The sequence below is a fragment of the Electrophorus electricus genome, chromosome 17 (assembly GCF_013358815.1).
Source record: "Electrophorus electricus isolate fEleEle1 chromosome 17, fEleEle1.pri, whole genome shotgun sequence".
NCBI classification, from domain to species: Eukaryota; Metazoa; Chordata; class Actinopteri; order Gymnotiformes; family Gymnotidae; genus Electrophorus; species Electrophorus electricus.
The window spans coordinates 3,868,513-3,895,325 of NC_049551.1; the positions used below are offsets into that span (position 1 = coordinate 3,868,513).

Sequence of the window (26,813 nt, forward strand, 5' to 3'; positions counted from 1 at the left end):
TATTTTAGGTCCTTCTTCAGTGTAGGAATACTCTGGATTTCACTGATGTGTTTTGTGCTACAATCTTGAAAGGCTTCCGATTTATTAATCCAGGTCCGGATATGACCCGTATTTTTAACAGAAATATAAGCAAACAGAATATGCTATGACACAATGGCATGAGTGGGTCCTTTCATAATGCTCGCAATCTAGTGTGTAGAGGCACAGGAAACCATCGCATTCGAACAGTGGAGAGGTTGAACTCGTATTTGAACAGGAAACAGGAAATTGCTTTGTATGGGCCTGCCCCATTCTGCTCCTTGTCTCATACAGGGAAAATGTTGGTATGGCTGCTGCTCACTCCGACAATCCAGTAGTTTCCATGGCAACAGAATTGTGTTGCCATCACTACGGCCCAGGATCTGAATGAAACAGAAGCAGAATGTAATATTAAGAGCTGGCATCACATAAACTCATGTAATCATTTTCGTCCTTCGATAACGGACTTGTCCTGTTTCACTGAAGCTCTAGGAGCCCCCTCTGCTCCTTCTCCCTCAGTCCTTGTGCCATATTCTCCACATATCCCTGGACGCCCAACCACATCACCCCCCTCCACACATGCCACCTTCCAAGTGGCCAGACCTGAGCCCAGCCACCTTCCTCAAAGTCTTGAGCTCATAGAAGCAAAAGAGAGAAAAAAAAAAACCTCTCACAGCTCACTCTGTGCTTCACCCACCCCTCCTTTTCTCTGCCTGCTGTCATGGCAACCATCCTCGTTTTTAGCCTGAGCCCAGCGTAGCGGCTGGGACATGACGGTGAGAACAGCTGTCGCGTGGGAGGTGCGGGGACAGCATGCACACCTGCAACGCGAGGCACGGGGAGGTTGAGGTGCGGCAGCCAGCCCTGGTGGAGGGGCGGGAAACCGCGAGGAGCGCGGTGCACCCGACTCGTTTGTTACTTCCTTGCGCCGTCTGCCTCGCGGACGAGCACGGAGACGTGCCCCTGAATGAATCCTCCGCTGCTGTGTCTCCCGTAGGGCTCAGAGCAGGGCGGCTCCTCCGTCTCCCTGGCCTCCACCAAGCTGTGCAGCCTGGACGAGGGCGATGGGCCTGCCTCTGAAGGTAAGAGCCACACCCACCAGCACCCGCTGACGCTGCACCGCGGCGAAACTGCTCCCAAACCACACCTGCTGAAGCACTACGGAGCTCAGGATTCTGAGTGAAGTTGGGGGGAGAAAGCCTCAATGAGAAGGCTTTTACCCAAAAGGGGATTCTTCAGCTTTCATCTGCACTATAAAAATGAGAGCTTTTATGTGGCGCGGGTGCGAGTGAGTGTTCATGTCTCCCTCTCTCCTCCGCTCAGCTGAGCCCGTGGAGGAGAACGCCGCCCCCACAGTGCCGGCTTCCATCTCCGACCGCTACACGGTGGGCCGTATGATCGGCGACGGCAACTTTGCGGTGGTGCACGAGTGCGTGGAGCGTTCCACGGGCCGGGCATACGCCCTCAAGATCATCAACAAGGGCAAGTGCCGAGGGAAGGTAAGTGGGAGGGCGAGGCGACGTGACAGCCGAACCGAACTTCGCGTCTCGGAGCTGACTTAGCTTGCCGTGTGGCTCAGAACGGCCTCAGCTCGTTAGGGTCACACTTTAACCCTCCATTTACCTCCTTCCCCAGGAACAGATGATCCAGAACGAGGTGGCCATCCTGCGGAGGGTCAAGCACCCCAACATTGTCCTGCTGATCGAGGAGATGGACACCTACAGCGAGCTTTACCTGGTCATGGAGCTAGTCAAGGTTTGGAGAACGGCCACAAGTGTTCCTTATGACACTTCACTTCGTTATGCATGTGCTGGAAGCGGAGCCATTCATAGGAAAGACATTCCCGAATAACGTGTCGGATAACGGTGTTGGACAGTTACGGCAAACCGTCTCACTCTATGGCCTCTTGGATTGTATTTCTCTGTAATTATATCCACATTCCAGTGTACCACTCCCAATGGCTTTATGTCCCTTGTTTATGGCAAAAAAAAAAAAAGGCTGTACAGTGTCCGTCACACAATACACACAATGAGAGAAAACGCGGGGGGGCCAAGGAGCCTACAGAGGTCCTGGAGTTCACGTGTTTGGTGTCTCTCCTCATTCAGTAGCTGTACAGTCTACTGTCTTGGTCCAGCCAAGCACTATATTAAGCCGCTGTTCCACTTAGCAGCCTCTGTGAGTGGATTTTGCCTCCTGCCACAGCAGAAGCAAACCAGGCCACTGTACGGGCCACTGTACACTCACTTTCTGTGCACATTATTTATCAGCAGCGTGGCTGATGTAAAACAGAGAACAATGACCTTGATGCATGTGCATTCAGTGTTGCCTCTAGGCTAATGAGTTGTGTTCAGCAGGGAACGGAGCTGAGCTGGAACATGATGTGTAACGCACAGCTTCCTGTACATTGGTCCTGTACATTTATTCTGCCGCTGTGTTGTTTGTCCACAGGGGGGCGACCTCTTTGACGCTATTACCTCTGCTACCAGATACACTGAGCGGGATGCCAGTGGCATGCTCTATAACCTGGCCAACGCCATTAAATATCTACACAGCCTTAACATCGTCCACAGAGACATTAAGCCAGAGAACCTTTTGGTAAGTGTACTTGTTCGTCCCTTCCCCAAATATTCATTCCTTCATGAAGCCATTTAATGATAATTACATCAAATTATACAGATACGCAACACCGTATTTATGAGCCACCGTATTTTATGACTCGATGCCTTGTAATGCCAGCCATGTTATTTGTGTGGTGTGAGTGGGCTCCAACATGGGTTCAGTGCATGGCCTTGCTGGTCTCCCGCAGTTTGTGGGCTGATACTGAGTGAAAAGAGAGAATATGAGTGAGAGGAAACGGGACCGGGAGAACGAACGAGAGAGAGAAAGAAAGCCAGAAACAGAAGGAAATGCAGGGAGCTAGCTGACTCCTTGACTCAGTCAGTGCCAGAAACAGAAGGGAATGCAGGGAGCTAGCTGACTCCTTGACTCAGTTAGTGCCAGGCTGCCGGTTTCCTACTCCTGAAGCCTGAACGTGTGATATCACTCTCGCCAGGAGGAAGTGAGACGTGACTCACCCCATGACAGCTACCGTGCTGTTCCCAGCTCGAGGCGCTGCACCAGTGTGTAGACCACGTGTGGCCCTTCACGCAGCGCTGGTCTGCCTCAGACGATGATTAAGGGGGCCATTGCCGTACTGCGCGGCGGCTGGAACATTACTCACAGGACGCCTCTGTATGGCCCCGTCATTCTCAAATGAGCAACATAACCGGCAACATGATTGCCAATCCTTATTACTCAAGACTGAAATTATAGTTAATCGTTTTAGAGTTTGATCAAAATATTTACTAATTATTGTCTCTTTGTATTCACGAAGTGCCCACGGGAGAGGACATTTCAATTTCCTACTGGATTTCAGTTACCTACCGCTTTCTTCCCTTTTTCTAACCGCCAAACGTACTTGGCGCCCTTGCGCGTGGGCATTAAGCCAGTGGCACGCGGCTAACGCTCTCTTCCCCTTCGTGCAACCTGAAGACGACCGCTCGTGCGGCTGGAAGCATGCTCCTCTAAACGTGGCGCGTTTGAAGCGCTATTACATCAGCTATTGTATAACCCAACAAAACGGGCCTAGAGGAAGAGTAGCCAGAGTAGGCGCGGGTTAGGAGTTGGGTCAGCACTATCTTTCCGTTTTAGCTTCAGAGAAATTCAGCTGTGGAGTGCGAACACCGAAAGTCTCGCATTTATTTACCAGCACAGAAAACCAGCAGCAGAAGTAAACGCCAAGCCCGTTCTTTTAGTATTATATTTCTCAGATGATTCACATTTAAATATTCCGCGATAGAAGGCACATGGGTGCAAATATCTACAAACTATTACGCTCACATTGCTGTTCTGAGTCGTTCATTTCAGAGGATGGAAAGAATGAGATCTGCGCGCTCACCAACCGACTGGTCTTTATTCCCTTCAGGTGTATGAGCACCAGGACGGAAGCAAGTCACTAAAGCTCGGAGACTTTGGCTTGGCAACAGTGGTAGACGGACCTCTATACACTGTCTGTGGAACGCCCACATATGTAGCACCTGAAATCATTGCAGAGACTGGGTAAGAGCAGCTAATGGGATATGCATATAAAAATCTTAATGTTAAAACATTGCATCATGCGTATTGTATGATAATTACTTAAAGAACATATTTATGACACTTCTTATCTGCACTGAACTAAGTTCCTCTCCTCATTTCTGTAGATATGGCCTTAAAGTGGATATTTGGGCAGCTGGAGTCATTACGTACATTCTATTATGTGGATTCCCGCCTTTCCGTGGGTAGGTTTTTCACCGGTTCCATTTTCAATCTCCTATTTTCACTCATAATGTTGTTTATATATCACATTAAACTCTGGTTGTCAAGTTAATATAGATGATACAACAGAATCATTGTGCTGGCCATTGCAAGGCACAATAACATTTCTGTTTACATGAAAATATGTCAATGCAACATTGAATAATAAGTAATAATCTGTAAAACTACTTTGATATTTGCTGGATGCCTCAGGACATTGCTGGTTTAATTAGAAAATATTGTTGTTTTGAAGTCTGAGTGTGTGTCAGTTAATTTGTGAGCTGTCTCTTTCCGTCTTTATAGAAGTTCCAATATTGTGATGTGTGCTATCCAATATAGACAACTAATGTATGCAATATACATTAGTTATTAAAGACATCTGGACCAGCTGGGCCCCCTTGTGGCTACTGAAGGAACAACTCTGTTAGAATTATATTAAAAGTGGATTGAAATGGATTAGATTTGTTTGAGATGTCTTTTTTAAATGTGATTTTCCGTGTGATTCCTGCAGGAGCACAGATGATCAGGAGGCTCTGTTTGACCAGATTTTGCTGGGTCAGTTAGAATTTCCTCTCCCATACTGGGACAATGTGTCAGACACGGCAAAGGTGTGTGAAACTAGACCCGACGTTTCCTCAGGGATCAAAATTATTTGCTTTGCTCCATGACATTGTTGGTGAAACTGTGTATTTTAAGACAAGTTTCCCATAATAAAAAAAAAACCTATTTTAAGACATTTTAAAAAGATTCTGTTTGAACTGTAAAGTTTTTGTTTGTTTGTTTGTTTGTTTGTTTGTTGCATCTTGAGCATTGCAAGATAAATTCACGTCCCATATAGGTCACTAATAAGCAGCTATAAATGCATTTGAGGCAGCACTGATGGTGCGTCTGTGTGTGTGCAGGAGCTGATCACGTCCATGCTGCAGATGGAAGCGGATCAGCGATACACAGCTCTTCAGGTCCTTGAACATCCTTGGGTGACTGTGAGTATCTCGCACGGACCCCATTCTGGGCACAAACACAGCAACAGCTTTTGTTGTAATTCTAAATTACACTTAGATGTGTTACTTTAATCGTCTTACATCGTGCTGATCGCAAAAATATCTCGATAAAGAACCGCATAAAGTATTGACAAATGTATGAGAAAACACCGGTTGGCGTTGCATCCTGTCCTCCTGACAAATGTCTAAAACATGAAATGTCAATAAAATGATTTGTTCCTAACACGTAATGGCGTGCACATTTTTGAATCATGATGTAGCTGCATCACAGAAATATTTAGGTTGCGTATCATAACTTATTGCGATCGACTCGAGCCTTCTGAATCGGAGTGCCTTTCGTTGAGCATGGAAGCGGCGATGTTGACGTTTCGCTCGGTGTGCACCTCCCCTCCAGGACGATGGCCTGCCAGAGAATGAGCACCAGCTGTCAGTGGCAGGAAAGATCAAGAAGCACTTCAACACTGGCCTCAAGCCCGGCTGCACCACGCCAGGAGTGGATGTGATCACGGTAAGCACTGGCCTCAGACCTGCCCTGTGGGGGGTTTTTCCTTGCTGCATTTCAGGCTAAGTGGCTGCAGCAAGCTCGTCCTAGATCAGATCCCAGATCAGTACGTGGGTTAAATTCACCAAGAGGTTACTTTGGAAAGACAAGGTCTCTAAATTGTCTAGTAAACTAGTAAACATGTTGAACATCCAAGAGAATAAGCAGATTAAAAAATACACTTAGAGGTCTGGCAGAGGGATTTAGGGAAGATCAGATGGGTTAGGGAAAAGTTTTTAACTGTTCTGATTTCCACTACAGTTTGCTGGTCTGTATTGTTATGTTGTATATCTGGAGTTTAGCTATATGAGTCAGTATAGAGTCTCGGGGATGGCTCACGTGTGGGCTGCCTGCGAGCTGTCCACTGAGTTGCGCTGGTTTCTCTGTGCCCAGCTCGACCATGATTTTTGCGTCCAGAGATCAGGGTCATTGGACTTCTACCAGCACCCGGGCATGTACTGGATAAGGTAACGCCCTGCTTGTACCCCCGCCAGCCAACAGCGATCTTTTGTGCCGAGCGGCTGCCGATGGGGGGCTGTGTTCGTCTGGGCTGTTCATTTCACAACATCTGCTTCATGCCCCCAGCTCCCTGGCCTGCCCCTCTGTGTGAATGGCGTTTGTGTTGCCGTGTTTCTCGTAGACATTCATGCACTCTCCCGGTTTCATGAATGCAGCCGGTTTGCTGAGTGGCTGGTTACCCTTGCAAAGTTCGCTACACGATGTCCGTCTCGCCTGTCTCGTCTTGTGCCATGATGACAAATCAGTTTGAGATGCATGTGGCTGTAATCAGATTTCTTTCCTCCTTTTGTCTGTTGTATTTGGCTGAAAGGAGAACTTCACTTGTTTCTTTGGATTTTCCAGCATTAGAAATAGAATGTTATCATATAATGCCATTCTGAAGTGCATTTCCAAAAAATTGCTTTTTCATTAATTGGTAAACTGTGGTACGGGAGTGTTTACCTTGCGTCCCATGTCAAAATGAGGAAAGTTCTCCTTTAACATCACCCCTATCTGATACTTTAGCGAAACCGTCAGTGATGAGTCCTCTCTCTCTCTCTTATAGACCACCACTCTTGATAAGGCGGGGCAGATTCTCAGACGAGGATGCCACCAGGATGTGAGCGCGCTGCTGCCCACTGCCCAGCCGTCCTGTAGCCTCCCTGCCCCGCTCCTGGTCCCCCGCCACTGCCCCGAACTACAGCTGTGCTCCCTGCCTACTGGCCCCGCCCCCGGCAATGACCCCTCCCCTATCTCGGCCACCTCCACACCTGAGTCCGAAGACTTTTCCGCCTGCTCCACTGAGACTGTCCGCTCCGCGAGCTCCGCCTTCTAGAGCCGGAGCAAGCGGGAAGCGTGCCGAAGGAGAAAGGAAGGGTTTATGAGGATTCGGAATGCGGAAGAGTGCAACCAAGCTGCTCCGTGGTAGGAGCGATGGTGCGGGTGTTGTCCCCCCAGCTGGGGAAAGTGAACAGAGTTTGTCAAGCCTGGTGGGGGGGTTTGAATTACTTCACCTCGTTATCTTAGTTTTCTTATTTATTTAATTATCTACACATGATGTATATGTTTTTTTTGTTTTGTTTTTTTTTTAAAAACTGAAGACAGGTTCTTGTTGCTCGGGCAACGGTAGCCTGAGGCTTATCCATGGCGATGCCAGCATCTCTGCTGCTCTCGGGAATACAGCAGCTAACTGGCTCTGGCAGTTATCTGATTATCGATTAGGCAGTTGTTGTCGTTTAGTGATTGCTCAGGCAATCAGTGGCTGAGCCGCTGAGCATGATTGGGCAGAGGCGTGTCACCTGACCACAGCTCATCGGAAACACAGCCAGTGCTGCGTTGAAACACGGTGATCCTACCTTCCTCTTCCTCTTCATCATTTCAGTGGTAAACCCTCTCTCCAAACTTTGTTCTGCACCTGAAGGCGCTATGTGACACAGAGAGCATGCTCGCACACAAGATGGGGACCTGTTTTTTGTAACTGGTGTAAATAATATGATTTCAATTATTTTGATATTGACAATATATTTCTTTAACTAGAGAATATAGCAATTACATATTTCATTGTTTCACTGTACGTAAGTATGTCAAGCATAAGCACAACGGCAACATCTCTTTCCTTTGAAGAGGTTGAATTGAATATACAGTGTGTCACTGGTTCTCTGCATAAAATACTGCAATGTGCAGAGGAGAAGCAGAGTTGATGTGCAGTAGCGTTCACATCACTGTCCACTCACACTGCATAGGATAGAGGTTCGGTAACTAACACAGCACCCTCACAGCATTACCGTTTAGTCCAGTAACCACATATTTAAAAACCTGTAGCACAAGTTTTATTTTTTTGATTGACTAAAACCTCCAAGGCTTTGGGATACTAGAAGTGGCTGCTGTGTACTATAGATGAAAGGAACTGCGACTCAGAGAGAAAGACAAAGAAATCAATGAACCCACAAATGTTTATATTCCAGTATATAACCTGCATTTACATTGAAACTGACAGTGTACTAGCTTTAAGGACTCAGCCTAATGACTTCTGCTTGTTCAACGTACTGGAAAAGAACACTAATGAACCACATGTTGTGCACTTCCACAGATGTCACCAGACCAATTCCACTTGTATGTACATGATTTGTACCAGTATTGCCAGATGTGATGGATATTACCCGAAACGACGGCAAGCTGTGCCTAGTTAGGGCTCACTGTCACACTGAAGCCAATAAAATACTTGTGAAATTGTGGTTTTACATGTTCATTTTTTTGCATTTGCAATAAATCGCATTATTACTTTCCATTTGTTCAGATCTGAGTGGCTTTACTACTGAGTTTGATTTTGTAAACTGTTTAGCATCGATTTTTCATCAGTTGTTAACCTGCATGTTTGCATAGTCATGATAAGTCCCTGACCATTTGCCTTGAAATCCAATCAGATTTGTTTAAGGAAATCAAAACATCCACATAGTAATGCTCAGCCATGTATATAGCCCCACCACCTGTGTGTTTCAAAACATTGCTGTGAAGGAGTGTTACATATGGTTAAGGTCACATGGTTAGCGCACACTTCCAGAGGGGATCCCGATGACCTCAGCATGCACAGTAACACCCAGCATCCGCAGTAATTCTCAAAAACATGACAATATGTCAAACAACAGAACAGCAATGGTGTTTTATCCAATTAAACTGCTGAAACTCTGAACAGCTCGAAAAATTTACATGAAATCTGAAAGATGTAAATTGATAGAGGTACCTAACCAAATTTGGCTGGTCTGTGTCAAGAGGGGCCACTTTCATTTGTTTTTCAGCAACTGCTGGTCTTATCAAGCAGTAAGACTTTTTACCAAACTATGACTGATAAGAATATTACAGAAACCTGTTTATTTGATATTTCTTTTAAAATGTTTGTACATGCTTCATTAAGCAAAAACATTCCAAATGTATTATGAAAATCACATTGCATTTTGGTCCCAAAACTCTCACAATACAATATAGTCTTACCTTAAGATTTTGCATCAGCAATGGTGTTGATAAGGATCATCAACTGTTTATTTATTTCTCACTTTAAATAAATGTTTGTATATACTTTACTAAATCAAAAACATCCCTATTTTACACATACAATCACACAACACTTTGGACCCGAAACTGAATATATGTAAGCCCTTACCTTCAAGTAAGAGTTTTCACCAACATATGCACTGAATATGATTTTCCAAAAAGTGTTTATTTCTACTTTGCCATTTGAAAATGTGTGCGTTTTACTAAAGGGAAAACATTCCAAATTTATAATGAAAATCACATTACACTTTCTAGCTGACAGTCTCACAATACATAAATCTTACCATCAAGCAAGATTTTCACCATTGAATAACTTGATAAGAATCATCACTAAAACTATTTATTTATTTGACTTATTAAAATGTATGCTTCAATAAATGAAAAAACTGGTTTACACTAAGATGACAGTTCCACAGTTAAAGACTTGAGGCTTTTTCTGTGGCAATTTAATGTGCTATGTTTTTAGCCCTCAATAAGCTTTCAAAATGGAAACAAAATTAAATGACACATTTAGCTTTATAAACAGTGCTCTAAAGCCAATCCCAAAAGTTCCACAGCTAGAGATATAGCTAACTAGTGTTGAGCTGTGTTAATGTACTGCACCATATTTGGTGTTCTTAATTGCCAGACTAACGAGCAAAATTTGTTGAAGTAGTCCATTAAAGCCTCACAAAAGTTCCAGAGCTGAAGTCTTGGCTAGCCAAGGCCAAGGACACTTGGAAGAAGAAGAAGCAAGTAAGAATTTCTTGTCAACTACCAATAGGGGCAACAGTCGGATTCAATGGTCGTGTGTCCAGCTATCCAAACACTACCAATTCCATCACAAGCGGTGGCCATGCATGTGACTAACCTGATGGATGATGCATGAATGTTATGGAAAAGCACCTGAACCAGATGAACGAAACCTGGTTATGAATAGAAGGGATGGAGGAAAGGACCCAGAAAACCATGCTGAGAGAGCACAGAGACCAATAGTGGATCCCAGACCACATGTGCACAGCTTGTATAAGGAGAGAGGTAATGATGCTGGGACAGAAGCCTCAGCAGTCAGGCGGAAAATGAGGGGCAGGACCTATGTGTTTGACCCAAAGAGCAACATCTTGCTATCGGACCCAGATGGATGAACCATCACACAAGTGAGGTTTAAAAAAAAAAAAAAAAATTATTGTAAGCTCACATAAGAAAAGAACAACATAAAAAGGATTTCCAAAGGGAAAAGAACTGTTTGGCGACAAACACAGACAGGTGACATTAATAGCACTGTGATCACAATGTGACATCTGTGTGACAACTGTTCCACTTTAACAAGTTTAAAAAATCTGCTTGATGGTAAGAATAAACTATTCTGCATAAGCTGTGGCATAAACGCAGTAGAAACTGCATGTTCATTCAAATACATCACAGCACGCTCAGCAAGATGATTTTTTAACTGCTCTACCAAGTCATAGTCTAAAAATCAGCAATGTTGATATCACTGCCCCACATATCAAACGCAATCCCCTTCTCTCACTCAAATTCTATAAATGTCTGGGAGGATGTTTTCCTAACATATATAAAACGGTATTGTTAGGTTAGAATAGGTTAAGGCCACATGGTTAGGGATAGAGACTGACTTATTCAGGGGCGCCCAAGTGACATCACTTACCTGGGGCTTACCTTGAATCACCTGTGAGCTACAGGAATGCGAATAATTTGAGGTTTTCGGTTGGTGGATAGACGTGCGGACTTTTTCCTCTTTCTTCCTAGTGCGTTTGGAATTTCCTTCCTGGCAATTATATTTTATTTCATTTTTTGCCGCCACCAATTAGAACATTTGAAATAAAAGAAAACTGAATGGATTACCCACGCAGCAAGAGAAGTGGTGTTGCTGGCCCTCTTTGGTGACCTAAATTAAAGCACAGAGGTCTGTGTGGCCTTCTGGTAAGATGACCTCTCTGTGGCTTCATAAGATAAGAGCTACACATATGACAGACTGACATTCACGTCCTTGCATGATGTAGGAATGGCATTCATGTTATGAGTTGGCCAGTGTATTCAGTTGCTAGACAACGGCAGGCACAGCATTAGATGGGTACAGTTAGGTTCGTAACAGGCATGTGGCGACAAATGGAAGGCAGAGGCAACGAACGTATGTTTTATAATCAGTGTAGTAATGAGCAATGTCTTCAATAAGCAGCGTCTTTACTGGTTCCAGTGTCATCTACTTGTTAAATTTGCGACTGGTGCGGCTGCATCCTGGAGGATATTCTGCACAGCAGGTTTCCTCAGATTAGCCAGATAAATGAAGTCCTCAAAGTTGAGGACTATCCGATAGGAATGTCCCTCAACTTTTCTTCTATTGGACAGTCTTGGTGTTGTGCTTAAGTTATCTGGCTAAACTGAGAAATCCTGCCTTGTGGAATACCCCCGGTTAAAACAGCTTGATTAGAGTGACCAGAAGAAAACAACAAAACAAAGATTTTGACTATTGCAAAGATTTTTTGAAAAGCCCAATGATGACTCAGCCGCAGATGGCAGAGTAAGCCACGGCATCAGCAAAAAGCTTCTGTTCTGCATGTGGATTTTAATATATTCCTGCACCAACAAAGATCTTACAGTAGACCTGCTAAGAAAACATATCCTCACAAGGCTGTGCCAGATAGGCCAGCAGGTCATAGATGATGCATAAAAGAATGTGGTAGAGATAGAGGACATGTGGGGAATAGACCTCTGAAACAGGCTAGCAAAACATGGAGAAGGAAAAAAAAGGACATTTATGCAAATAAGGGCAATAGCAATAATTTAACTACAGGTCATTAGAATTTAGAAACACAGATTATATCTGGAAGATCTGGAAACTGTGACATGGCTTTTTGTTCCTTGCAAGACCACCTGATTCAGTGGCCCTGGGGACCTGAGCCTCCCACAGACTTGAAGCAATGGGTAGTAACATAATCCAGCAATTTTGTCAAAGCAAGCTCACTGGGCATGACCATTTCAGAAGCTACTCTCCGCTTCTGTAGCTCAGTCTTCAGGCATTTTCCATCACTGTCCCAGTTCCAGGTACACCCATCACCTGCAACACAGCAGTTTTGAGGTGAGATGCTTATAAAAATATAGGTAATTTGCCTGAGGAAGTGACCATGGTATCTGAAGGACTGCATTTTCTCCAATTTTGAGTTGACAAGCTGCAGTGGTTCTTTCGTCAATACACCTCAAAATCGTACACAACATGGATTGGCAAGCATACCTTTTCAAATAGTTGGATTGGGATCACCATGAAAAATTGCCTGATGAGACAGCATGCTGGAGACGTTCTCCCAGTTTGGTAGTCAAAGCCCTTAGTGTGCTGATTACCACGCTGCTTTCACCTTCCACATCATTTCCAACTCTTTTCTCAGCCCTTGGCATTTCTCAAACAGTTCATCTTCCTTATTACTGATGTTGCCATCACTTGGGATTGCTACATCTATTACTATGGCCCTCTTCTGCTGCTTGTCCAACACGTCTATGTCTAGTTGCTTATCCATTACCATTTTGTCCATGTGTATCTGGAGGTCCAACAGGATCTTGGCTCGGTCTTTCTCCACCACCTTCAGGGGTGGATATTTCTGTATACTATGCCAGCCACTTGGTTATGGCATTCCATTTATGGTATGCCTGCTAGCATCTTGCATCCCGCTGTTATGTGCTGAATTGTCTCAGGGCTATCGTTGCACAGCCTGTATTGATCTTGTACTCAGAGCTAATTCCTGTGCTGCCCTGATTAGTGATGCTCCATGATGTCTTTCAATCTAGCTTTTTCCAGCCATTGGAAGGATTTCTCCATTTAAGCCACTTACTGTGCAAGGGTTTATCATCCCATTATGGTTCCTGTTCCTCCTCATTCCCATCCACTTCGGGTGTCTCTTGGGGGCCATCTTCCTGGCATGCCCTTGAATCTTAGATGTTTCATTCTGGATAGTGGCTTTGATGCTCAATAATCCTCGGCCCCCTTCCTTTTGCTTAACGTATAGTCTCAGATGGCTGGATTTTGGATGAAAACCTCCATGCATTCTAAGGAGTTTCCTTGTTTTGATGTCAGTGGCTTCTATCTCCTCCTTAGGCCATCTTATTATGCCAGTGGGGTATATAATCACTGGCAGGGAAGAGGTGTTGATAGCTTATATCTCGTTTCTCCCATTCAGTGGCTTTCTCGGGGCTAGCTTCCTTCTTTGTAGGTATTCGGTAGCTGCTTTCCTTGTGGCCTCTTCATGATTCCCCTTTGCCTGTGGGATTCCAAGGTACTCGTAGCTGCCCTCAACATCTGTTATATTACCTTCTGGTAGTGTGATTTCACCCCCCCCCCCCCCTTCCCTCTATTTGTAACCATCCGACCACACTTATCCAGTCCGAATGACATTTCGATGTTGCTGTATATCCTGGTCTCATTCACTTCTGGCATATAGCTTCATATCATCCATGTAAAGGAGGTGGCTGATGATTGCTCCACTTTGTAGTCGGTATCCGTAGCCACGCTTGGAAAATTTCATGGAGGGAGTTCAGGCCTATATAGAACAGCAGCAGGGACAGGGCCTCTCCGTGGTAAATCCCAAGGATTTGGTGGCTCATGCTTTCAATCTGAAGTTGGCCTCTAGGGTTATTTTCCACAGCCCCATTGAGTTGATGAAGATTCTTAGAGTCTTGTTATACAGCCTAAAGAATTGTGGGATGCTTGTGTAGGCATTGAATAATAGGCTTTCTTGTAGACTATTCAGGTGCTGGAAAGGTTGGTCTGTCTGGTTTTACAGGCTTGAGTGACTGGTTTTTTGTCCATCAGTAGTTGGTGCTTGGCTCCTTTGGTGTCCTTGCTAGTGCCTTTCTGGGCCCTGCTCATGTCTTGAGCCATGGGCCTACTCATCTTGGATGCAGTGATGCTTGATAGGAGCATACATGTTGTGCAGAGGAAGGTCATGGTTGTTGGACTGAACTTGTTGTTGGAGGCTACAAAGTGTGATGTCTCTGTAGCTGGTATACACTCTCTGGTCCCCTTCCTTGAAAATGGGGTCCACCACCCTAGTTTTTCCAGCCAGAGGGATGGTTCCTGAGGTCCATAAGATGTTGTAGAGGCATGTCAGCCAAGACAGCCCCTGCCCCCCAGACCTCTGAATAGAAGAGGATGATTTCCCTCTTTTGTAATGAGAAATGTCTCTCAAACTCAATTATCTCTCAAACTCAATTTTTACTTCATAGGACCTCTTTCTTTGCAGAACTTTTTATATTGTTGTAAAGTTCTGCCAATTGCATGCAAGCACACGTTTTCCATCTTGAAGACCTGTGTATAAAGCAGGGCATGTCACTGCCCTCTGATTTCATGACAAGTAATGCATGAAAGCAAGGATATATTAACTGAAGACCAAACATGCCCCACTGGCAATTCCTGTAATGAGTAGGACATTTATAGTAGTTCAACAAATGCTTTTTTAAATTAACAATGCTAATGCATCTCATCTACTGTTCAATGCTAATATATGCAGATAACTTCAGTCCATAACATTCACATAACTAGAGAAATTGATCTTTAGTCATTCATAATTTGAGTTTAGTACTGACAAATGTGCAGCTATTACAAACAGCCCTTTGTCTACATGTCTGAGCGCAAGGCCCTAAGCTCATAAACAATGACGCATGTCATAAAACAAGGCTCTTACCACAAGAATTCAGAACCGTTTTTTGAGGTGTCCACCTGAAGGTGGCACTGTCTCACAGCTCTAGATATAAACCGCAGCTCCCAGAAAGGAACAGACACCTCCTAAGCGGTATTTTGGTTTGTTTTATTGTAAATACGACAAAAAGGAAACAATTTTATTTTACAGTTATTGATTTTTATATATTGGCATGAAGTAATATTTAAACATTTGAAGAGACACCTTCTGTGAGTTTCTGGCTTATTCAAGTTGCTGCAAATGCATGAAACAGCAGATGGGCACTGTGTTCAGCAGGTAGATCTTTAAATAAAGTTTCTTCCTTCATGGTCTCACCAATAACTGTAACTCTCCTCTTTAGAAACAGTACACAAAATAAAATATAAACATATGCAATGATCAAGTCCACCACACAAAATAAAAACCAAAATAATTATGCAAATGTACAAATTAAATAAAAATGTACAGTACTAACTGCTCACCTAATCGCAGGCACAGGTGCACACGAACATTGGCACCTGTCTCACGCATGTACACGTCTATGGCCAATGATGAGGCAAAAAAAGAACAATCTCTTTGCATAATTTATTATGTTTCATTTCTTATTTTTGTAACTTTAAACCGACTCATGTCATTTACATGTTTGCAAGAAAACAGATACATTAGATTTCAGTATCATAGTGTAGATTCAAAAATATTCTCAAACTTTTCTCGAGGGGTTAAGGGGAAGAAAGAAACCGCTTTATATTTAAGTGTATAATGTATTCTAAATATCTTAATACTTGTATAAACCAAACTTTGCTCCTGAAAAGTCTTATGATTTCTACTCCTCTCCCAGCTACAACGTTATGATATTGCTTACTGTGGTTTGTGGTTTTACAACAGAATCATTACACATGATTTTAATATTGATCAAATACAACAAACATCAATGCACAAATCATACAATGGGGGAATGGGCCTAAATGTGGCTGTAGAGCAAAAATAAAGTCATCGCACTAAGAAATTATGGCATGTTTTTGGTGCAAAGTGCCAATACAAAAACTTCAACATAATTGTATATTTTTTTTTTAATCAGAAATAATTAGCAAATGTGTGTGTGAGAGAGGGTGGGTTACTTTTATTTTTAAACTTTTTTTGTTTTTTTGCGCTCCATGAAGTCCCTCTTGCATGCCTACCTGCCTTAGCCATCACATTATGTACATATATGACAAAACAATTACCAAATATACAAAGAGGAAAACGAAGGCCGTTTTCTGATAGGACGTCACCTCTGAGCTGCACTCATCTCACATCACCGTCATCACCGAAAGCGCCATCATGTCATTATTAATACACAATATTTTACATAAAGCAAATCATTAACAACTTAAAGGTGATGGAACCATCCGCACAAGGGAGTGTGAGGGGAGCAAGGCCTCCCCCCAGAGAGGAGCTGCGTCTGCCGCTGGCCAGGACTCACTTCCTATTTACAGGGACTATGTTCAGCTTCGTGCTTTGGCTCTCACTGCCCAGCCCCCCCTAACCCTGCCGGCTATAATGTAAATAAAAAGCATTCTTGGTGTTTGTTGCTCGGTGGTTCACCTCAAAGATGTCTTGGAGGGCAGCTTGTGGTATGAGACACTCCCGGTCCAGGCACGCGAGTGCTTGGGGGGTTGTGTTCGGTTCGGGTTATGTTCACAGTCTGCAAGCACGAGGACTTCTGGTGACCTACTGTCAAACAGGGGAGCAGAAAAACCGATCCTAAGGTTCTAGGTAACAGCGGAGTTAAGTCTTAAGGTTGTCGTCTTTTTCCAGAGTCGTACAGTCCCGTTTCTCTTCCCGAGTTTCGTTATGTTCAGCATTCCCTCAAACCTCACAACTGACTACTGGAGTAGAGCTCAGGATGAATACTCCTAGCTGAACGTTGGCCAGCAGCCTGTAGACTAGGCTGTCTGGGTTTTCACAATGCCCTCCTGCTCTCTCGCTCTCTCTCTCCCACCCCCCACCCCTCCATCTGTCTGCCCTCTCCTGTGTTCACCCTCAGTATCTGTTCTGGTGCTCATAGTGCCAGCGGTTGAAATCAATATTGAATGCCACAATGCTCCCAGATGCCATCCCAGTGATCAGAGTTCTGCAGACACAGAGCAGAGAACATAATACAGACACCACTTCATGGAAAAGCAAAAAAAATTCTAGCCATGCGTTATAAATGACCTTAAATTTGTTTGATGAAATTTAGAAAGTTAGATTTTAACAACGATCATTACAACTGTTACTATGTGCACCACTGAGCACAGCGGTGTGCTGCGTCACCTCTGGTCGTGGGACAGGTCCATGGCCCTAATGCCAGCATCACAGCCTGGGTAGATGTAGAGCTGCTTAAAGTCGCAGGCCTGCCACACCTCCACCACACCGTTATCGCCGCCGGTCACCAGGTTCTGCCCGTCGCTGCTCAGCAGGATAGCCTGGGAGACATAGGGACTTGCCTTGGCTCACGTGCCTCACCACCAACGCCATTGGCGCGGGTGAACCTCGCAGCGCTTTACGGTGCATCGTAGCACTTTATGGCACTGTGCACTTACTCGAGTGGCGTCGTTGACCTCCATCTGGGCGAGCAGCTTGCCGTTGATGCTGAAGTTGCAGAAGCGGCCCCTCTCGTAGTAGATGATGCAGTGGCCCTCGCTGGACACGGAGATGAGCCGCGGCTTCTGGCACTTCTCCGGGCCCTCGAGGGCACGCAGCAGGTCTCCCGTGATGGTGTGCACCAAGCATGGGCCCTCTGACAGTGCACAGATGCACACAGACACACATGCACGCAGAGTTTTCTTTAATAAGATCAACCGGTTTTGCAGAACAATAGTTCAGCAGAAAAGTGCTCATCTTCAAGCGCCTGATAAATAATCCACAAAGCATTCGTAACAGCACAGGCGTCGGCTTTTGGCCTGACCTTTGGCTCCGCTAATAACCAGTCCCAGCTCGGCACACACAGACACACACACAACCTCGTGGTCGTGACCGGTTAGAACAGCCCGTGGCGCAGGGTAATCACCTACAGCACAGGATAAAGCAAATCACCAACCAGCTAAAATATGGCACAAGTTTCTCTGTGTACTCAACCTCCGTACTTACATAGAAACTGTAAAAACACACAGCAAAAAAAAAGGTTATAATTTGATCAAATTTGGGATAATGTATGCAGTTAGGAAAAGTCGATGACGTTGCCTTGACAAAAAAACAGAAGCGTACCAGGCCACTGAGTCTGCATGTGCAGCGGGGTTGGTGAACTCACTGTTGTTGGGATTGTCTCCAATGATGTGGTGCCGTCCGCTCCAGTACCACAGCAGCAGCGTGGCGTCTCGAGAGCCTGACACGATGTAGCAGTCGCCGCCGATATAGGACTCGGAGCGCGCCAGGCAGGTCACCACATCCCAGTGGCCGAACACGATCTGGGTCAGCTTGCCTGGGCACAGAGCGGGGCGGCGGGGCTAAAGGTCTGGCCTGACCGGGAGGTGGAGCCTCACACACATTTGTAATCATGTGCTGGAGCGCTAGTGAATCTTAAACCAGTTTAAACCACCAGGCCAGAGCTCTGTGTCCTGTAGTAGGAACCCCAGCACCACTGGAGCCAAGCAGCATGTAAAAGCTAGAGGAGAAACTCTGAGCCAGAAAGACACTCTTAATGTGAGCCAGACATGCATGGATGGACGTGCAGACACGCGCAGACGCACACACACCTGTTTCGGTGGAGTACACTCGAAAGCTCTTGTCCCAGAAGCCGCAGACCAAGATGTAGCGATTGTCAGCAGTGACCACGAAACAGTGGGTGTTGATCTGAATGCTCTGGTCCACCAGGTCAGTGATTTGCCTTTTATTCACCCCGGAGTTATTGGCTGAGAAGAAATAGCATCAATGTGGCTTTACAGCAGTACCGCAGAGGTTTAAACCTACAGACCGTATTAGTAACGCTGACCGTAGAAACAACAAAAGCAAGACTGACGAGGCACATTAGCTCAAAAACCTCATTACATCCATTACACAGCAAGCCTGGCATAAATGTGCCTTCATCCCAGTCCAAAAGTTACACAAACATTTACTGGTGTCATTCGTGCCTTTATTTCTGTGATTGTTTTACTATAACATAGCAACAGCTGATGTCATTCTAAGGCTTTGCTTTTACTGACCAATCAGAGGATCCATCTCTATAGGCAGGTGATGAGCCTGCTCCAGCGAGTATCCTGGGGCCCCTCGGAGACCTGTGGCGCACAAAAGAAAAAAAAAAAATACAAATCCCAGACCTGGAAAAACTGGAGCGGCATGGGGCACGGGCCACTTCCTGTAGGCCCGGTGGGGCACTTCCTCTGTGGTGTGGCGAGCGTGCCAAGCTCACCCACTGTGTTGTGCCAGCGGTTGACGGCGAACAGGCGGCTACAGGTGACTGTGACAGCAGCGGGGACGCTCAGGTGCGGCAGCGTGTTGGCGGCCACGTGCGTCACAGGCGAGTTGGACGGAAACTTCAGCACCATGATCACGTCCTGCTGCATCTGGTCCTTGAACATGAGCGGACTCTGAGGAAGGAAACACTGGTGAATGGAGAGAGAGAGAGAGAGAGAGAGAGAGAGAGAGAGAGAGAGAGAGGAAGAGGAGGAGAGGAAGTATGATGGGAGGGGAAAAAAAAAGAAGAGGAGAAGAGAGGCGTTAGAGTGGACTGGGTAAGGCTGAGGAGCATGGGTGCTGTGGGCACATGGGCGGGGCCACAGATGGGAGGGTCTGGCTGGACTAAACAGCACAGGGGACCCATGGGAGTCTGTTAAGATCAAAAGTCAGTGTGTGGATGTTTGATGCAACACCCCAAATGTTGAGCTTTCTCTCTCAGCTTTTGTGATCCTCAAATCAGATCTTTGTCCACGGTGTCCAAAATCCAAAAAGGGTGCAACTCGTCAAACGGTTCTGGTGTCCCACCATGTAATGGCTAGTGCAGGGTACACTGGGTAATGGGGATGACCACAAATGCGAGTGCGCTGGATAACGAGGGGCGTGTGGAGAGCAGGCCTTACCAGGTGCATGGCTGAGCTGCGCGGAGGATGGGGCTCAATCAACAGCTGTGAGGGGACCTGCCCAAATGTCTGGATCTGAGCCTCCATGGACTACACACAGAGAGAAAGAGATGGAGGAAGTGCAAATGAGGCAACGGTGGAAGTATTGTTCAGTTCACGCTGAGCCCCTCCTGCTTTGCGCCTAATTAGGCATGCGCGCGCACACATACATGTGCGCTAATTTTCACACACACGTGCGCTAGCTTTCACACGAGAGCTGGACACAAAGCGATGCAAGGGGCTTCCGCCACTGCTGAGAGGGAGCTGTAATTGGGAGAACCGGAAAACGGCAAACAGGAAGGAAACTCAAGGGCCTGGAAACACTGCGGCATGGAGAAAAACGACAAAGAGCTGAGAGGAGTGAACGGCGGTCACGGTGAAGGGCGTTTCCTAAACCAGAGCGCCGCCTGCAAATTATACCTACAGTGGCAAAGTGCCGTAAGCAAGGCCGCAAAAGTCCATTTCGGCCACTGAGGTCTCCACGCAAGGCCTGTGCAGACCCACTGAAAGCGTGGAGGGGACGTTAGGAAAGGAAACTGCATCTCGTGTAGGTCTCACCTCTCGGAGCAGCGGGTCCGTGATGGTGTCCAGGTTGACAGAGCCCTCGTAGGACACGTAGTGGAACACGTTGAGAGCCCGCACGGCCTCCGGACCTCTCTGCTTGTAGCCGAAGATGAGGTCGATCCACTGGTGGAGCTGGCACGAGACAAACTCGCTCTCCAGAGCCTGAAACGGTTAATGTGGATCAAAAACTACCTTCATATTCCATAGTTGAATTGTCATTTGGAGTTATATATTACAGGGAACATTCCTATCCTATATAAAAAACTCCAAGACATTTGTTTGTCCAAGGCCTTGGATGTACACACTGCAAATCTCACACATCCACCCACACCCACACCCACCCACATGTTCTTCCTCACCATCCTGTTGATCCGAACAAAGTCCTCGGGTTTTTTGGCCCAAGTGGGCAGCTCCACGTCGCAGACGGGTACGCGGTCCTCTCTCACGCCCAGCTCATAGCTGTTACTGTTCACAAACATCTCTGGGAGGTAGTAGAACTCTGGGATCAACTCCTGTCGCACGACGAAAACACTCGGATTACACGCCCGCCACCTTTATGCTTTTATTAACAGACAAAGCTTATTGTATGAAAGGTACACCATGATGAGACACCAGTCAAAAGTGGTGCAAGTCTTATTTAAAGTAGACTTTAAAAGGAGCAATGGGGCTTACCTTAACATCAGAGGTGTCCCTCTGACAGCTCCTCCAGGAGCGCATGATGCCCGAGAACGTTCGGTCTGGGTGGTCAAACTTGTTCTCATTCCCGTTCAAGTAAAACGTAGTGAAAGGCTCCTAAAGTTGTGCACAAAACATGGCCAGATGGTGAGCAGAGCTGAATGCAAAGTGCATGGTTGTGTATTTGGTTTACGGCCAAGGGGTCTTTTTTCCTTCTGCTATATCTGCCATTTTGAATATAGGAAATAGAAATATAGAAAAGTAGTTTACTGAAAACCCGAGGACATTTTGGATAATTTAATCAGCAGATCACGTCAGCAAGTACAAAAGTAATGAATAACAACAAGGCTGCAGAAGTGAAAGAGAGCATTATCAGTGTGCTGCAGACATGGATGTTTGCCACAGGAATCTGACGTGCAAGCAGACAGTGCAGTGAGAGGATGCAGCAGTAATTGTCTGGGTACACTAAGGGGGGGCAGTGTTGGACAGTGTTCAGTGTAAGCCTGCAGTGGGTACAGGTGGTGCAGGGAACAGCGTAAGTGTGTAGTACTTAACAGTACACAGCATTGGACTGTATGCTGTATAAGTGTCCAGTGGATCAGATTTAGCACAGTGTCTGTGTGCAGTATTAGACAGTGACTAGTAGTGTGCAGTCCTGTGCAGTGTGCGTCTGCGGGAGGAGGGGCTAGAACAGTGTTGGATGGAGACACCCACTATTCTGTGGAGCCAGAGCAAGGTGGAGGCGGCAGTGGAGTAGAGAGAGGTGTAGTGATGCGGTGGGGTTCCATCCTCCTCCCACGTCTCGTAACGCTCCGCATAAAACGCCGCCCGCTTTGGATTCAAGGCTCCGATTGGCTGAGAGAAAGAACATGGCAAACCACTGACTTTTTACATGCACAAAAAAACTTAATTAAAAAGTGGGAATTGCATGAATCGATGCCAAATCTACTTGGTCACAACAAGAAAATAATTGTTACACTTGAATATATAATTTTTTAGAAAAGATTGAATGTGAAATGTTCAGATCCCCCTGAAACTGAAAAATGTCAGTGTGTTGGGATGAAATCAGAACTGTCGTACCTTGGACAGGTCCCTGAAGTTGCCAGGCAGTGTGAGGTCCAGCTCTTCAGACTCGTAGTTAGTGAGGACCCAGGGGAAGACCGGATACTGGTTCAGGTCGTTATACGTTCTCCCTGCACACAAGCACGCGGCTCACGCACCAGGTACTGAATAAGTGACGCTCCGTACTATAGGCTCTGTGGACTCTGGATGTGCTAATATTACAGCTGCAAACGCTAAAGACAGTAACACATTTTTGTTTTGCCTTCTCACAAGTCATGGGGAAAGAAAAAAGTGTGATCGGTCCAACAAATAGCCCCCTTTTTTTTTCCAAGTTATGAACCAATCAAAATCCTTCATTAGTATTCGGCGCTGACTGCTCCCACCTGCGATGGTGTTGAGGAACATCAGGTACTCGAAGTTGGAGATCTCCCGCCTCTGCCATCGCTGGGTCATGTTCGAGGACTTGAAGAGCTGACGGGGCGTGGCCAGCGAGATTCGCCTGTGGACAGCCCAACAGTACAGACGTCATTAACTGTTCTTCAGCTACTACACTTAGTCCTTAATTCTTATTCTTATTCTTACACGCCAATAAGGCAGCGATAATGTCAAAGTTCTATTTATGAAGTGCTAAACCTGACCTGAGGTAGCATTCATATGGATATGGAAACATCAGAGCTCAAATCAGTGTTTATACTTTGAGGTGCTTGGTGAAGATCTATACAACACACCCCTACCTTGCCTGAGGTAGGCCATAGCTGGTGCCTACACCCACTCGCGGTAAACTGTACACCACCTTTTTGACCGTAGCCTGGTCCGGGAAGTTAAACATGACGGATGCTATAAACAGTTCGTAAAACAAAGGATGAAAGGGGTCGTAAGTTAGAGTGTAAAACGTTAGTCTATAATGCCTCGTGATCCTCATATTAAAATATGTTAATAATAAAACACTGTCTTACTTCTGTTTGCCATAAAGACCTCCAGGCCGGTGTTCTGCAACAGGTAACGTCTGGAGAACACAGCTCTGATCTCACTGAACATCCATTTCCCATGGAGCCCCTCAGTGTATGCCAGCACCTACACATACGCACATGCGCACGGACAAGTTGAGACCGAGCTTGTCCTCACAACCACCGATACTTCAGTACTTCAGCCCCGCGCCATGGGTGGAGCTCTCACACACCTTTGCGTCTATCCTCTTGAAGGTGGGATCGTCCTCATCCACCTCGAAATAAATCTCTGTGGTGGTGATTGACAGCGTTCCCCTGGCAACAACAACGGGAGCCACCAGCTGGGCAGCTGTGCTCAGAACCACAGGACCTGAGAGAGACCAGGCCAACCATTATTAACACGTCAAATATTTCCCCCTTCACGCGGTCCTCAGAACCACAGGACCTGAGAGAGACCAGGCCACTCATTATTAACACATGAACTATTCTCTCCCACCCCCACCACACGGTCCTCAGGTTAAGACACATTTGGACAGACTAGGTTGTCAGTAAAATGACTTGATTTGCTTACCAAATGATTGATTACACTGTTACACTACACCAAATGAACAACAAAAAAGTGAATGTAATCAAGTTAAGATCACATCAGCTGAGCCTGTTCTACGCAGTCAGATGTACAAAAGGGAGGATGAATCTGAGTCGTTAGTTCATCTAGCAGATCAGGGTTTGAACAGCGAGGCTCTCCGTCAGCTGAGGAGACAGCCTCTCTGTCACACACTAGCACAGGTTCGAGAGAGATCCATCCAAAAAGCTGTCAGACACTTCTGCTATATGTTAGTGCATCCATCCATTCAGTTTAGGAGTAAACTTGCCTCTGGAGGTAAATAGCCGAGGACGAAAAGATGCTAGAAATAAAGTACATTTGTAAACATTAACATAAAAACACACGGTAAAGATGCATCATACAGCACGTCACAGAACGAGGCCGAGCAGGGTCAAGTCTAGGTCTACACTGGGCTGAGGGCCCCTTTTTCCCTGGAGGGGGCAAGATACCTGCAAGATTGTCGATCTCCTTCTCCTGCAGGAGACTGACTGCATCGTCATCCCCCTCGAGCATCAGCTCCGTCTCCGGGTTCTGGCTGACCACCGACTGGCTCCGGAACGTCTTCTTCGACTTCATGCCCTCCTCTTCCTCAGGGCCTGCGGAGGCAGTACCTGGTCTATTACATAGTGGCTCTGTGTCCAGGATGCAAACTCAATCTTGTTTATGCTTTGTGAAACAGTTTAGTTAAAAGACAAATGTTAATATATCATACAGTATAGCGTGCTCTACTTAGAGTCAAGTATCTGGACAATTGTCTGCTAGTGGGGTTTGTCATGGAAAAGACCCATTTATTGTCTGTTTTATTTTTGCCAGTTTTGATTAAAACCCATGCTCAGCTACGCAGGACAAAACCAGCTCGCAAATGACTAGGAGTCTATGTGACTATATCCTAAAAGCCACTGACCATAATCCTCCAGGGACTTGAGTGACACATCCGAGTGGGTGGAGCCAAAGGCATTGCGCACGAATCTCCGCCTCCTCCGCAGGTCATCCTCCCAGTAGTCCAGACGCCAGAAATCCTGCAGCTGGCTGCAGGGGCAAAGTGATGAGGGTAGAGGTGACGTAAGGACGCCGCTATCAGTAACAGAATGCATGAAACATACTGGTCAGGTGTACGAGACTTCACGGCGAGCGCACAAGTCCACCTCTGGGACACGGTGCCCCACGCGCCGTGCTTATTGGTCAGGATGTTGAGGATCTTCTGCTTCAGTTGATTGGCGGTCACGTGATCCCTGTGCTTGGCTGCGCTGATCAGGTGATCGCACATCTTCTCTTCCTCCCTGCGATCGGCGGCGTACTGGGCGCAGTTTGACTGAGGAAGGCATAGAAGTAGAGATTTGCTAGAGATTGGCGCTGGTCTGCTACGTGAGCAGTGACGATATGTTTTCCTGACCTGGGTTTCCACATTTAGCTGTTGTGCAAACATGAAAATGATGAACTTGGAGCAGACAAATGTACTATATGTAAACATGAGAGAGAGCACATGTATTAATACACACACACACACACACCTCAAACTCAGCATGCTTGTGGACATCTTCAGCCCTCTGTCTGTTGAGGATGAACTCTGCTTCATTGGCCACTCGCACAATATGGTCCTTCATGGCATGACACAAGAGCCTGAAACACACACACGCACGCGCAAGCACACACACACACACACACACACGCACGCACACGCACGCACAAGCACGCACACACACGTACGCACACACACGTACGCACACACACGTACGCACACACACGTATGCACATACAATGGGTGTTATTGTTCTTAATAATTATGAAAATATTCTTAGCACTCCCTCTGGAGTTAATTTCTAGTCCTTTTTTCATAACTATTTATCAGGGGCTTTGAGAATCTTTTAATAAACAAAGACTCCTTCCTGTGCTTGTAAACGTGAGGACGCCCTCTGCACTGGTCCGGAATGCACCACGCATCTGTGTGCTCCTACCTGCCCTCGTTGATGAGCTCGATGAAGGCCAGGCCCGCGTTCTTCTGGATAGAGTTCTGCCACTCCTTAGACACAGAACAAACACATGCCCTTAGCAGAGAAGCCCCCTCCTTACCCTCGCCGTCGCTGCGTGCCCCAAGAAAGGAGCAGCGTGGCGCTGGCTTTACGTGTGTTTTCGCAAACCTGAAAGATTAAAACTTCAGAAATGAAACTAGACAGCCAGCACGGTTATCCCTCCACTGCGCCTGGATTTGAAATCGCGCTGACTTGGCAACCAGCAGACATATTCATGCTGTCTCCTGAAAGGTTAGTGTCAGAAACTGAGGCGGGCAGAGGGCGCAGGGCAGGATGCACTTAGCCCAAAGCTGCTGATGGTTCTAGAAGGATGCATCAGAGGAAGCTCTGGTTACTGGCCTCTTCCTGCCGATCAATAGTTTGCGTTCAGTTTCATCCCTGGAGCCCCTAATGGAGGGTGGGTCAGATCCAGTGTAACACTATCCAAGGTGTTTTGGGGGGGGGGGGGGGGGGGGGGGGTTTGAGGGCACAAAGGATGATGGGAAGTAAAGGGAGGAGTGAAGGAGGAAAAGGAGAACGAGGAGGACGAGGAGGAGACACAAAGGCACGGAACCCGGCTTCTCCCAACATGGAGCTGGAGCAGCCGGTTGGAGGAAGGTGGAGATTCAGGGTTTCTCCATCACCAATGCCCTGCAGGCCTGACTGAGAGTCCTGCATCTCCTCAGCCCTCCTGACAGAGTCAGACTAGTTATACAGTACGGGACGTCGTTAGAATACGGAGGAGCGTGGAGGCAGCCCAAGGTAAGGAGCTA

The 26,813-nt window shown here is 46.3% G+C and overlaps 2 protein-coding genes across 16 annotated transcripts in view; one reads left to right on the top strand and one right to left on the bottom strand.

Moving 5' to 3' along the window:
- dclk1a (doublecortin-like kinase 1a) overlaps positions 1 to 8,680 on the top strand; it is a 41,953-nt gene extending 33,273 nt beyond the window's left edge. For 3 of the 5 annotated variants that reach the window (XM_027001615.2, XM_027001616.2, XM_027001617.2), the window contains 11 exons: positions 1,016 to 1,100; positions 1,342 to 1,517; positions 1,654 to 1,773; positions 2,467 to 2,613; positions 3,983 to 4,116; positions 4,260 to 4,337; positions 4,865 to 4,961; positions 5,256 to 5,336; positions 5,749 to 5,862; positions 6,289 to 6,362; positions 6,959 to 7,114. In XM_027001615.2, the coding sequence (XP_026857416.2) occupies positions 1,016 to 1,100; positions 1,342 to 1,517; positions 1,654 to 1,773; positions 2,467 to 2,613; positions 3,983 to 4,116; positions 4,260 to 4,337; positions 4,865 to 4,961; positions 5,256 to 5,336; positions 5,749 to 5,862; positions 6,289 to 6,362; positions 6,959 to 7,016 (1,164 nt within the window). In that variant the 3' untranslated portion in view covers positions 7,017 to 7,114. Of the gene's footprint in view, positions 1 to 1,015; positions 1,101 to 1,341; positions 1,518 to 1,653; positions 1,774 to 2,466; positions 2,614 to 3,982; positions 4,117 to 4,259; positions 4,338 to 4,864; positions 4,962 to 5,255; positions 5,337 to 5,748; positions 5,863 to 6,288; positions 6,363 to 6,958 lie in introns of all 5 variants that reach the window. The other 2 variants (XM_027001618.2, XM_027001620.2) reach the window with 1 other exon arrangement.
- Positions 8,681 to 15,675: 6,995 nt separating this feature from the next.
- nbeaa (neurobeachin a) overlaps positions 15,676 to 26,813 on the bottom strand; it is a 93,526-nt gene continuing 82,388 nt past the window's right edge. For all 11 annotated transcript variants that reach the window (XM_035535481.1, XM_035535482.1, XM_035535476.1 and 8 more), the window contains 23 exons: positions 25,987 to 26,051; positions 25,543 to 25,651; positions 25,177 to 25,343; positions 24,936 to 25,060; positions 24,481 to 24,627; positions 23,661 to 23,797; positions 23,437 to 23,554; positions 23,215 to 23,317; positions 22,864 to 22,979; positions 22,499 to 22,611; positions 22,133 to 22,273; positions 21,416 to 21,535; positions 21,103 to 21,255; positions 20,738 to 20,905; positions 20,141 to 20,230; positions 19,474 to 19,666; positions 19,268 to 19,339; positions 18,821 to 18,976; positions 18,376 to 18,546; positions 18,034 to 18,135; positions 17,669 to 17,865; positions 17,400 to 17,551; positions 15,676 to 17,217 (listed from right to left, as the gene is read on the bottom strand). In XM_035535481.1, coding sequence (XP_035391374.1) covers positions 17,127 to 17,217; positions 17,400 to 17,551; positions 17,669 to 17,865; positions 18,034 to 18,135; positions 18,376 to 18,546; positions 18,821 to 18,976; positions 19,268 to 19,339; positions 19,474 to 19,666; positions 20,141 to 20,230; positions 20,738 to 20,905; positions 21,103 to 21,255; positions 21,416 to 21,535; positions 22,133 to 22,273; positions 22,499 to 22,611; positions 22,864 to 22,979; positions 23,215 to 23,317; positions 23,437 to 23,554; positions 23,661 to 23,797; positions 24,481 to 24,627; positions 24,936 to 25,060; positions 25,177 to 25,343; positions 25,543 to 25,651; positions 25,987 to 26,051 — 3,006 coding nt within the window. In that variant the 3' untranslated portion in view covers positions 15,676 to 17,126. The remainder of the gene's footprint in view (positions 17,218 to 17,399; positions 17,552 to 17,668; positions 17,866 to 18,033; positions 18,136 to 18,375; positions 18,547 to 18,820; positions 18,977 to 19,267; positions 19,340 to 19,473; positions 19,667 to 20,140; positions 20,231 to 20,737; positions 20,906 to 21,102; positions 21,256 to 21,415; positions 21,536 to 22,132; positions 22,274 to 22,498; positions 22,612 to 22,863; positions 22,980 to 23,214; positions 23,318 to 23,436; positions 23,555 to 23,660; positions 23,798 to 24,480; positions 24,628 to 24,935; positions 25,061 to 25,176; positions 25,344 to 25,542; positions 25,652 to 25,986; positions 26,052 to 26,813) is intronic.